General features: G+C 33.5%; 1 protein-coding gene across 2 annotated transcripts in view; it reads right to left on the minus strand.

The window, feature by feature from the left end:
• Window positions 1-13,644, minus strand: part of cdh4 (cadherin 4, type 1, R-cadherin (retinal)) — a 262,132-nt gene that overhangs the window by 28,998 nt on the left and 219,490 nt on the right. For both annotated transcript variants that reach the window (XM_051123120.1, XM_051123119.1), the window contains one exon: window positions 11,450-11,622. In XM_051123120.1, the coding sequence (XP_050979077.1) occupies window positions 11,450-11,622 (173 nt within the window). The remainder of the gene's footprint in view (window positions 1-11,449; window positions 11,623-13,644) is intronic.

A 13,644-nucleotide genomic window follows, 5' to 3' on the forward strand; every position in this document is an offset into this window, starting at 1 on the left:
CAAATTCCGTTTTTGTTCCATTTTAATTTTTCTAGACTGTTTTAATAGTTCAGTTAAAAAACTTCAATCAAAAAGCATGTCTAATTAATCAAAATCTTGAAACTTACGCTATTTAACAGCAATTTATTCAAAGTTTGACAAAAATTAAATTTTTAAGGCCTTAATGAAATACATTTTTTTTCTTAATTTCAGTTTAACTAAATTCAGAGTTTTCCATTAATTTTCTGAATTCCATTTTAATGGTTTCATTGAAGCGTCTCTAATTGATATATATATATATATATATATATATATATATATAAACTATTATTATTTTATTTCTTTTTGTCCCCCTCAGAAATACTAATATTTACATTTTTCTGGTAAATAAATTCTGGTAAATATTGCTTAAAAAATGTTTTAATAATAATTTTAGTAGTAGTAGTAGTAGTACTATCATTACATTAAGTAATATATTTCTGTCACAATTTCTTCAAGTTAAATCAAACTTTTTTATTTTGATGGGTTGCTGACATGTAAGTTTCTGTTTGTGTATGATATGACGATAGTTTTACTCAAAAGAAATGGCAAAATGCTCATGAAGTGACTCTTTATATTTTCTATATATATAAAATATATATATAAAATATACATATATATATATATATATATATAAATATATATGTTTTTGTTTTTTTACAAATGAGTTTTAATTTATTATATCTGACATTTTTCTTTATATTAGCTTAATTTCAAATGAAGTCTTAGTTTTCGTTAACAATAACAACACTGCTCCAAAGTACCATGGTGTGTGTGCATAAAAGCATGGTACATGTCCAAAGAGCAACAAAAATCAGCCATAGGAAATAGGTTCGGGAAACCAGGGTACTACCATGGCACATTTTGTTAGTGTTGTCCCTAAAGTATGAGTAAAAACCTTATTCATCTATTTTCTGTAATGAAACCATGAAGCCAAGCGGTCTAGAAGTTTGACATCTAAGCTTGAACAAAGCCGTCTTACAAAGACTTTGAGACAGTGTATATTTGGGAAATGGCAGCTCTTTGTGTTTGTCTGGGGATATGTCTGTCTGTCTGCATGCATGCGGGCTTTTCTGTTAATTAGGACAAGAGGCTACTGTGAGCTTTGTTTTGCTTTGATACTTTGTCGCTCACTATTTATGGAAAGACACACACCCACACGCATACACACAGATAATCAGTGCGCAAAAACAACTCTTCATCAACGGACATGAACCAGCCTGTTTGTAACCACGGATGAAAAGGAAGGGTTGCGAGGGCAACAGATGGATAGAAACATGTGCGCACACACACATCGAAGTGTTTGTTGTTGCATGGCCAACATTCCTTTGGGCACAGATCTGAAACTGTGCCCCCTGTCCATGCTCGGGTGAATCTGACTCCAGTTAGTCCACACTGGGAGGAGACAGAGAGCTGAGCCTGAGCCAAAGCCTCTCCTCTGCCTCTTTCAGCTCCAGCCGTATTAATCCGGTTGGCCGAAAGCCTTCTGTTGTTGCAGACAGGAAGTGGGGGGAGTCAAGGACAAGTCAGCGTTCCACTGAGATTGGTCTGGGGGACGGTGTCTTGGAGGGAGGTGTCTGACTGCTGCTGTGCAGCAATGAATACCCTCACAAGAGCTTGCTGTAGATGTTGATGGTTTTACTTTGATGGCTTCCGTTTGTTTTAGCAGATGACTGACCATGGGACATCAATTTAACCGGAACTAAACATGAGAAATGCCTTTGTGACTCCGGCTCAGGACTGCCTACGTAGGCAGCATAATTATGCTGCCTTCTAAAGGCAAATTCATAGATGTGTGTATCCTTCACAACAAAATATTCCACAATTATATTGAGAAAAAAAAGACAGATAGAGATGGATAGATATATAAATAGATAGACAGATTAAATTTAAATTTTTGGTCAATTCTTATTTAGGCAAAAATACACTAAAAATACAGTATATTGTAAAAAAAAAAAAAAAAAAAAAAAAAAAAAGTAGTAATATTTTGGCCATAATTATGTTGCTTTCTAAAGCCAAATTCATAGATGCATGTATCCTTCACAAAAAAATATTCCACAGTTATAGTAAAAAAAAATATATATACATTGCCAGTCAAAAATTTTTGAACTCTAAGATTTTTTGTTTTTTAAACACCAAGCCTGCATTATTTGATCCAAAGTACAGCCAAAACAGTAAAATGTTATAATATTTTTACTATTTAAAATAACTGTTTTGTATTTGAATATATTTTAAAATGTAATTTATTCCTGTGATTTCAAAGTGGAATTTTTAGCATCATTACTGCAGTCACATGATCCTTCAGAAAAACATTTATTATTATTACTATTATTATTATGTTGAAAACAGCTGAGTAGTATTCTTTCAGGTTTCTTTGATGAATAGAAAATTCAGAAGAACAGCATTTATCTGAAATAGAAATCTTTTGTAACATCATCACTCAATCAATTTAAGACATCTTGCTAAATTAAAATTATATTAAAATTATATTAAATTAAATTACATTTAATTAAATTTAAATTTTAATTATGCTCACTCCAAGCTTTTGAAAGGTATAGTGTATGATGCTACAAAAGCTTTTTATTTCAGATAAATTCCGATCTTTGGATCTTTCTATTCATCAAAGAATCCTGAAAAAATGTCCTCAACTGTTTTAAATATTGATAATAATAATAATAATAATAATAATAACAACAATAATAATAAATGTTTCTTGAACAGCAAATCAGCATATTAGAATGATTTCTGAAGGATAATGTGGCTGGTGTAATGATGCTAAAAAATCAGCTTTGAAATCACAGGAATAAATTACATTTTAAAATATATTTAAATACAAAACAGTTATTTTAAATAGTAAATATATTTAAACATATTACTGCTTTTGTGAGCAGAAGAGAATTCTTTAAAAACATTAAAAATCTTACTGTTCAAAAACTTTTGACTGGCAGTGTATATATTATAATTTTATGAAATATATAAAACATTTGTAACATTTAATGATTTTTACAACATTACAGACATTATTACAATTTAAAATAACTGTTTCCTTTTTTTATATATATTTAAAAAATTCTAATTCTAAAAATTCTAATTCATTCTAATATGCTAATTTGCTGCTTAAAAACATTTCTTAGGATTATTAATGTTGAAAATTTTTGTGTAAACTGTAATGCATTTTTTTTCAGGATTCTTTGATGAATAGAAAGTTTAAAACAAACAGCAGAAATCTTCTGAAACAAAATCTCACCTTAAACTCAAAATCTAACCTTAAACTTTTGAATGGTAGTGTATAAGTACAATCTATATATATATATATATATATGTGATGTCTATGATATCCTCTGTGATTCAACTGCTGGTGAAAGTTTTTAAAGAAAATCAATTTTTTCAACTTCAGATTCCATTTCTAATGGGAAATACGCATTGTAGTCAATAAATATTCATTTGGTTATTTCTAAAGCTCACTTGAATTTGTTCTAGCTCAACGGACGTGGCCTTATGATGCCTGGAAGCCTGTCTGAAGCTGTTTTCCTTAGCGGGAACCTTCACTCAAAAACTGTTTGTTAATGAACTGACTGACTAAACAGGTCTTTCAGAGTCTTTTGCTGTGTCTGACCATCCATATTTCATTCTTCCTCAGGTAGTTGTATTTAAGAGGCAGGTCAGGGACTCCTCAAAGGAGCGTTCGCAGTCTTAAAGCACTTAAAGAACCGCAGAGCACTGCGGACACACACTGAGAGTCATTAAAACCTGCGTCTTCTCGTTAATATCGCCCAGTTCGGCTCTATTAATGAGAGCTCAATAGCGGCTGACCTTTATTAACACCGTAATGAAATATCAATACTGTCTCCTCTGGTTATGCTCTGCAGAGAACAAGAGAAACAAATCAGTGTGTAATTAATCTCGCACACTTTTCATACAGCGCCGGCTGCGGGGATGGAGAACGTGACACCGAGACATGAGCTTAAACACATTTCCAGGCCTGAAGAGAATGTAAAACGATTACACCTCGGGACAACTGGCAGAATCTCTGCGACTCGAGAGCAGATCCAGCGAGAGACGAGTTTCACCCATACAGGCTCTCACACGCTTGAGTCAACTGTTATGAGGAGCATTTCACAGCCCAACGGGCCCTGACCTCACTTCTCCCCGACACCTCGCCCGCTCCCTCGGGAGAGAAGGGAATAGGAGAGGCGATAAGCGGAAGGAGAGGAGGAAAGTGACGGTGAAGGAGATGATAGTGCAAGCAGAAGTTATGATTCTCCTCATCTCGCGCACGCAGGAAGCTTCGGATCGTCTGGGAAAGGCCGGGACACACACGTGTACTTCACACCGATCGATTCCCTAATCAGGCGCGGCAGAGCGGACACGTTTTAACCCAGACCTGACACGACGAGGCGAACGCGCGCGCACGCGCGCACGCACGCGGACCACATGGCCTCTGGCAGAGACAAGAGACAGGTAATGAAAAGCAACAGCCTGGACAGTCTGGCTCCAACAGATTCACAGAGCTGCAGAGACAGACATGCAGGGCTTTTAACAAACACGCTCACTCACACTGAGACAAAAAGATACAGCACTGCCACTGCAGAACTTGCGAGCGCTTTGATATAATGTGATTCAAATCCGTGACCAAACACTGTGATAAATCAATCTGACAAATGAAACGAACATTTATGCTACATTTGGTTGAAAAGTACCATGGAATGTAAAGGGATAGATCATGTCTAAATTCAAATTCTGTTTTCAGTGACAGATTGTCTTTTGAAATGGTATTGAAAAACACAAAAGGAGAAGTTTAGAACAGACTGTCCAAGCTGCACTTTCTAGTGGTGGACCGAAATGGACATTTTAATGGCCGGAGCCAATATCGAAGAGAGCAGAGCGGTCGATGGCTGATACCATATAAACTAATAAAGATGGAGAATAAGAGCTCCTGTCCGTCCGTGCGGACTTTCTCTGCATCGTCAAAATAAGTCTTGCTTACAAAATTTTTCAGCCAAACAGGAAAATGCAATTTTTTGATGAAGCAAATCATTAAAAAACGCAAAATAGCGACAGATCGTCCTTGGTCAGGTTTCTTTTCCAAGTACTTTTCAGCCTGTTCCTTACATAAAGCTACCATACGGCTACACAATTTGGAGAAAAATCTAACTGTGATTTTTCTGATAAAAATTGTGATTGAAATTAATTAATTAACAAAGTTTGTTGTGCTTGTTTGTAGGGATACATACTTTATATATAAAAATGACTAAATAATAATAATAAAAATAATAATTATTATAATAAATAATAAATAAAAATAAATATTGATCAAAATAATAAATATTACTATAGTGTGCAAAGTAATAGAATAATATAGAAAAATAATATAGTAATTGTTTTATTTTAGACAAATAATATATTAATCAATAATTTTTTTTTACAGAATTTTTTTTTTTCTTACAAGGGTCAACACAAAATTTACAGTGAATATATATGAAATACTGTTATTTATAATAATAATAATAATAATAACAATAATTTTCTGATAAAAATTGTGATTGATTTTTTTTTTACTTCAGGTTTGCTGTGCTTGTTTGTAGGGATACATAATTTATCAACATTACTAAATAATAATAATAATAATTATTATTATTATTAAATAAATAATACAATAAATGTTGAAAAATATATAATAAATAAAATAATAAATGTTACTGTACTGCGCTGCAAAATAATAGAATAATATACAAAAATAATATCGTAATTATTTTATTTTATAGTACAACAGTAAAATGACAATCCTAATATTTAATAATAATAATAATAATAGTCATGAAATAAAAATTTAATATTAATCAAAATAAGAAATATTATTATTGTAGTAATGCACTGCGAAAAAAGAAGAAGAAGAATGTAAAAACATAATATAGAAAAATAATATAACAATCATGTTATTTTACAGTACAACAGTAATGCTTTTTGTCATTTTGAAGCTTGACAGACTTTGGTCCCCCCACCCACTTTCACTATACAACAATGAGTAACATGAACATTTTTCTAAACTTCTCCTTTTGTGGTTCACAGAAAAAAAGCAAGTCATAATGGTTTGGAACGGGTGAATAAATGATTCATTTTAAATCTATCTTTCCTAAACCCGTAAAAACACACACATCCATTTCCATTTAATTCCTCTATGATATTACAGATTCATGCAGCGCTATTAAAGGGAAGAGAGAAGAAATAAAAAGACAGAAATGGGGAAGGCTGGTTGTAAAGTGCATAAGATGGACATATTTGCCATGAGGGGCATAAGACAAGATGACAGTTGCAGTAAAAGGCATGCGGCGGGGAGAGGGGCTGCTTGTTAGCTGCTGTAATCAGACAGGTGATGGCGAGCAGGTTAAGAGGTGTGTGGAGGTGATGGGGTCTCCGTGTGAGAGGGTAATTGGTATTCAGACCTGATCAGATGTGTGTGACATTAAAGCGAATGTGAACTCCCACCATCGCAAGCGACTGCACTGGCTTCTTCAACCCACTAATTACTGCATAAATATTCCAATTAGACGACAGGTACTGATGAAGGAGGATTATGCTCCTGATGAGAAAATGTGTATGTGAAGGAGACAGATGGAAATGCAGAGACGCAAATGTTAGGATGCGTATATGTGTGTAGACAGCTGCCCGTCTCCCATGTGACCCGTTCAGGACGTTCAGGAGAGGAATATTCATATAAGCCCAGTGTTCCTTAAAAATCACAGATACATCCTTTTTTTTTTTTCTTTTGGAGCTTGTCAGTATAAATCACCATCCACTATCACAGTACTGAAAACTGGACACTCTGGACATCTCTTTTTGTGCCTCACAGAATACAGAAAGTCATTTGGGTTTGGAACGACATGAGGGCGAGTAAATAATGACAGAATTTTCATTTCTGGGTGAGCTGTTCCTTTCAGTCTCATCCAGCAGCATCTTGCCTGACAGAGAATGTGATGTTGAAAATCTTCCAAATGTTCCATTTGCGACGTGGCTTTGTAAACACATAAGTGTGTCCTAGTTCTAATTGGAGTGCACAGGTGGAAGAGAGCGCAATCACTGCGTTAGATTAATGAGGGTCGCTCTCTGGTCCTGAGAGGAGGACAGATTACCTGCCTGCAGTAGGTACCACGACCCACATTCATGCTCCTGTGGAGTCCAGCTCAGCCAGTCTGTCATAGTCATTGGATTAGCAAGAGTCACTGCTCCAGGTACAGACTTATGATAACTTGTCAGAGAGAAAATAGAAAATCTTGAGATGACAGCAAACGTCATCTAACATGGCATGAAGGGTAGAGAACTTTATGTGCGAAACGAAACAAGATGCCAGAGGAATAATGATGACGACTGTAACAGAGCTGTAGCGCCAAAACCCCCATAGCAACCGAAAAATCACTGCAATAACTGCAAAGTAGCTTTTTTTTACTAAAAAGGCCACCAACGGATTTTATACTGTCATGTCTGATAAGTAATTTAATATTAATTTGTTAGAGCAACAACCGTTTTAATGCTTAATTAAATTTTTATGAATTTTAGTGGTAATCATTAAATTGTTATTATTAAAAACCTCCACATAATTTTAAAATTAGCATGAACACTTTTTAAATGATTTAAATTTAAATGATTTGATTTTGTTTTTAGAATATTCATCATCATATATTATTATTATTATTATTATTATTATAAATTGGAAGTTTGAATTATATGACAAATAATTCCAGAGCTAAAGTGAGATTATTACTATTATTATTATTATTAAATATAAATAATAAAATAATAAAGTATTATTTATATGACAAATAGTTTCAGCATAATAATGATGATAATAATAATAATAATAATAATAATAATAATATTATTATTATTACTATTACAAAATAAATGTATTAACTTTATAACTAATAGCTCTAGCACCAAAGTGTAAACAAATAAAAAATAAATAAATAAAAAAATAAATATAATATAATAAATATAATATAATATAATATAATATAATATAATATAATATAATAATTTTATCACTACCATTACAAATTAAATACATTAACTTTAGAACTAATAGTTCTGGCACTAGAACTTTATGTGAGATAAGCTATTTTTTATGTGTCAAATAAACTCAAAGCACTGAAGTGTAAAAATAATAATAATAATAATAATAATAATAATAATAATAATCATCATAATATTTTTTTATTATCATTACTATTACAAAATAAAGTATTAACTTCATAACCAATAGTTCTGGCGTAAATAAAGTGTAAATAAATAAATAAATGTAACAATAATAATAATAATCAATATAATATAATATAATATAATATAATATAATATAATATAATATAATATATAGTATTTTTATCATTATATTACAAATTAAATGCATTAATGTCATAACTAATAGTTCTGCCACTAAAATGTAAATAATAATACTTTAAAAAATAATAATTTACTGAAGAGTAAATAAATAAAATAATTTTATTATTACTATTACAAAATAAACGTATTAACTTCATAACTAATAGTTCTGGCACTGAAGTGTAAGTAACAATAATTAATAATAATTATTATTATTATTACTACTAGCTATGCTTATGATGATGATGGTGATGATAATCACCATCATCACCATCATCATTAATTATACTTGAGCAGCAGCACTATATAATTAATACGCCGAATGGTCTCTTTAGTTACTACAACTAGAAATATTGCAATAATTTAATATGATGCTAATGAGAATGGGACTAGAATCTGTGTCGAGAAAGCAAGGGATCACGTAGGATGGAGAAATAAAGGGGAAGTTGAAAGACTTCCCCGCAGGTCCGCTTAAGCATTCTGGGATAAATTGAATGGACCTCTGAATGACCCTGCTCATTAGTGGAGCAGAGGGAGGTTAAGGAGGAGCACACAACTGTGTGCGCGCTTGTGTTTGTGTGAGAGAGAGTGTGTGCGCGCGTAAGAAAGAGGGATCGCTAGAGCGATAGAGAGGGGGATTAATGAAGAGGTTAAAGAGGGGAACACGTCTGGTGGGATGGGTCAGTCTCTGAGACTCAGATGAGTTATGGGAAAGCTGTTCCCATGACCCACAGAGTTCATTTGTGTGGGTATGTGAGTGCATGCATGTATTGAAAATGAAGTCAACTGCATTCTAAAGTAGACACTAAGAAGACCCCGATGATTAGCTGAATTAATTCTAGGTGGGTCTGGAAATAATAAGTATAACAAGACTCGAGAGCATGTACATATCTCTGCTGTGCAACAGAGGACAAGCTGGAAAATCCCAGATATGATTTAGAGGCTGAATCACAATTTGCATACCTTTTACAGAGCACGAGAAATAAACACTATCCTGGGAATCAAGCACATACTTTATTTCAGCATGAAATAAAATCAGGTGCCGGGATACATTTTAAGGACGGTTAGAGCTGCAGTCTTACTATTAATTTTTGTCTTCTTTTGTAGCATCATCTTCCAAACATGTCTGAGGAACTGTTTTTATCTAAATAATGAAAGTCAGTGGGGTCCAAAAACAACATCGACCCTTTAAAAGGAATATTTAACCCAAAAATAAAAATTCTGTCATTCATGACTCACCTTAATGCCATTTCAAACTTGTAAAGCCTTTTGATCCTGCATAGACAGCAACGCATTCAAGACCCAGAAACACAGTAAGGACATTATTAAAATAGATCATGTGACATCAGTGGTTCAATGTTATGAAGCTACAAGAGTTGTGTGCAAAGAAAACAAAAATAACAACTTTATTCAACAATTTCCTCCCTTTCGTGTATTGTAATAATGTTCTTACTATCTTTCTGGGCCTTGAATGTGATAGTTGCGTTGCTCCAACTTTTTCATAGCGCATGGGATTTGTGTGTGATATTTATGGAAGCATGTTTCCACCACTGAATAAAGAATAAAAAATGGTAATTGTGACTTTTTATCTCAAAATTCTGACTTTTTTTTATAAAGTCAGAATTGCAAGACATAAACTCACAATTCTGGCTTTTTTTCTCTAAATTGCCAGTTTATATCTTGCAGTTGTGATTATATCTTGCAATTCTGACTTTATAACATGCAATCACGAGTTACTAAGTCAGAGTTGAACCACAATTATAAACTCGTAATTGTGAGAACATATAGGTCATTTTTTTCCCTCAAAATTGGACTTTATTAACTCAAAATTGCAAGAAAAAAAGTCAGAATTCTGAGTTTCAATTAGTCTAAATTAGTTTATCTCAAAATATCGCAATTCTGAGAATAAAAAACTTAATTGTGACTTTATATCAGACTTAATTTCTCACAATTGTAAGTTTATATCACACAATTCTGAAAAAAGTCAGAATTCTGACTTTATTTCTCGCACGTCTCAATTCTGAGAGAAAAAGTCTAAATTGTGACTCTGAATCTCGCAATTCTGACTTTATTTCTCGCAATTTTGAGTTTATATCACATAATTCTGAGAAAAAAAGTCAGAATTGTGACTTTATATCTTGTAATTCTGATGTTATTTCTCATAATTATGAGTTTATTATCGCATTTCTGAGAAAAAGTCTAAATTGTGACTTTATATCTCGCAATTCTGACTTTATATCTCGCAATTGTGAGTTTATATAACGCAATTCTGAGAAAAAAAAGGCAGAATTGTGACTATATCTCGCAATTCTGATTTCATTTCTCAGAATAGCACGTTTATATTGCGCAATTCTGACTTAATAACTCTCAATTGCGAGTTTATATCAATTCTGAGAAAAAAAGTCAGAATTGCGAGTTTGTATCACGTAATTCTGAGGAAAAAAAGTCAAAATTGTGAGATAAAGTCACAATAACATTGTTTTAATTTTTATTCCATAGATATTAGCCCAAAGTAGCATGCAAAAAGTCTATTTGCAATTATCAGAAATATCTCTGATACATACCCTGAGTACTACTAGGATACTTTGCGGACTGAAATTCAGCCATGATTTTTGCAGCATTTTCAGCATCCTTGCCACTGAACCTGTGACTGTTGTCCTGCTCTGATGGGGTGTTCTGGGAGGGCAGATAGCTGCTCTTCAACTTGAAAAGGTCACAGACAGCTCAGAGGACAGGCTGATCATTAAGTTGATTCTAACAGCGCTGTTTGTTACAGTGCAAGAATGTCTCTTCACAATGTTGTTCACAGGAAACTAGGGACACACCACAGCTAAGAACTAATTATTTTCTAACGCAGAGAGGACGGCTGAGACAAACACTCTTTGTGGAATGGCAAGGTGTATGTAAGCACACACATTCGTACACTCAAACCCATTACCAGATGAGAAATCCAAAAAAAAAAAACGCATGACACACTGATCAACAGTTCTTTGAAAGAAAAACCAGACGCAGCTTCCTGGAAGCATGCTTGCTTTTACATGTATGAGACGTGACTGACCTCTCTGTCGATGCCCGTAGCGATGGTGCTGATCTCTCCGGTGGCTCCGTTAATAGTAAACATGTTAGGTATGGGGATGTGTGGTGTCTGGCTCAGGATGCGATAGTGCACCAGTCCGTTTGCCGTGGTGCTGTCGTCGGCGTCAAAGGCCGTTACCTGCATTACAGAAGTGCCTGCAGAGGAAGAGAGGTAAACAAGCACGAATCAAAACACTAATGCATGCATAATCGCTCCATTTCTGTCACAAAGCAGCTGCGCTTGTTTGTCCGAGTCGCTAAGAACAAACACGCACAAACAGTGGCTATTTGATCAGTGATTCAAACTTTTTGTACTGCTTCCCAAGTCAGTGCAGTGTCCAAACGTCATATCTGATCTCGGGGTGTTTTTGTTATTATTTTATTATATTTATATATATATATATATATATATAACATTTTTGGTTATTAAGATTTTTTTGAGATTAAAAAATGCATCAATTTACAATTTATATTTAATATTTAAATGTTAAATATATATTTAATATGTAATGAAATATTACATCTTAAATTACATCTTAAAAGTTCAGTTAAATATTTATATAGCATTAAATATTTAAATATATATCTATTTAACGTATATATAATTATTACATAAATATATATATTATAAATATAATATTATATATAAAAAAAAACTAAAATGACTTTTTTTTATAAATTATCTATATTTTATCTATATTTTTATATAGTAACCAGAATGTGTACCATTCCAGTCAAAACAGTTTTTTTTTTATTAATAACTACGAAAAGACAAAATATTTTTATATTTTCATAATCAGGAACATAGCCCAAGGAGGGGCAAAAGGTTTCTGTTGTTGTTATAGAAATTTTTTCACACTTTTTTTATTATTATTTGAACACTTTTTTAAAGATAAAACAGGCATCATGATGATAATTCAAAGAAATGTAACTGTTCCAATTTATATGTAATATTTAAATATTTATTATATTTAAATACTTAAATATTTATTATATATACATATTTATTAATTATCTATATTTATTAGATAATATATTTATTTATTAGATATTTATCTATATTTTACTAGGCTGACTTGAAATATTTAAAGTTATAAGAAGGTAAAGCCAGAACGTGTAGAATTTCAGTCAGAGTAAAACTAATATGTTTAAAATGAATAACTAAAAGACAAAACATTTTAACATTTTAAATTTTAAGGACATAACCGGGACAAAAATACAAAAATGACTACAGCAAAAACGGTCTGCTACCTTTAAAGGCTCCTTCTCTTGCCTCTTTTAGTACGAGGTTGCGTGTTTAAAAACAGCAATTTGAGGCTGGGTGCGTATGAGTGTGAAATGTGTGAGTGCGAGGTGTCATGTGCCGTATGACGCGGGTGGGGGTCTTTAGTCCCCAAAACAAGTTTATCGATTTCTGAAAGCTTGTCTCGCACCATCTCAAATGTGAGCGAGCAATTAGGGGCCTCCAAATAGAGAAACGGAGGATAAACCTCCTTGCGACGTGGGCAAAATGTCACCCTGTCATTCTGTGTTAATGTCATTCTGTCGCCCCTGTGTTCCAGGCACTTGTGTCATTTAATATTAATGGCCACGGCGACCCAGAGAGCCGGTCCGAGGGGGGCGGCCAGCCGCACGTTTAGCCGCGTGGGGGTTTCTCCGGCCTCGCTGTAATTGTGTGGAGATAGTACCATCATTTGGTGACAACACACCTACGAGGGGATAATTGTGGCTGAGAGTTCCATTTCAAAGTTCATTAAGTTTCAGAGCAGAATCTGTCACTGCGCCCCATGAGAAAGAGGAAAAGGAAGAAATGAGCGAAGGGAGAAGAAAAACAATTAAGCCCTCTTCTGATAGGGCTACATCAATTTTTGAACAAGCAGAGAGCGAGCGAACACATGCGGAGGGATGAAGAAGACAAAAGAGTTGCATGTCAACTCTGTCGCCTTCAATTTTCAATGAGTGCCATTCTGTAACGGGATTAAATGCTCTTTATGTGTAAAAGTGAGAGAGATGACCGTGCAGGAAACAGTTAACCCCTGGGCCTTTTCAATTGCTTTTTAATTTGAAAACTAATTCAATGCTGTAATTGCTTTTCGACTTAAACCACTGAAGCTCAAAATTCCTCCTTTCATTAGACGCGTGCTGGTCGGGAGACTCTCTCTTTCACAGGTATATAAG

The sequence above is a fragment of the Labeo rohita genome, chromosome 11 (genome assembly GCF_022985175.1).
Source record: "Labeo rohita strain BAU-BD-2019 chromosome 11, IGBB_LRoh.1.0, whole genome shotgun sequence".
Lineage (NCBI taxonomy): Eukaryota > Metazoa > Chordata > Actinopteri > Cypriniformes > Cyprinidae > Labeo > Labeo rohita.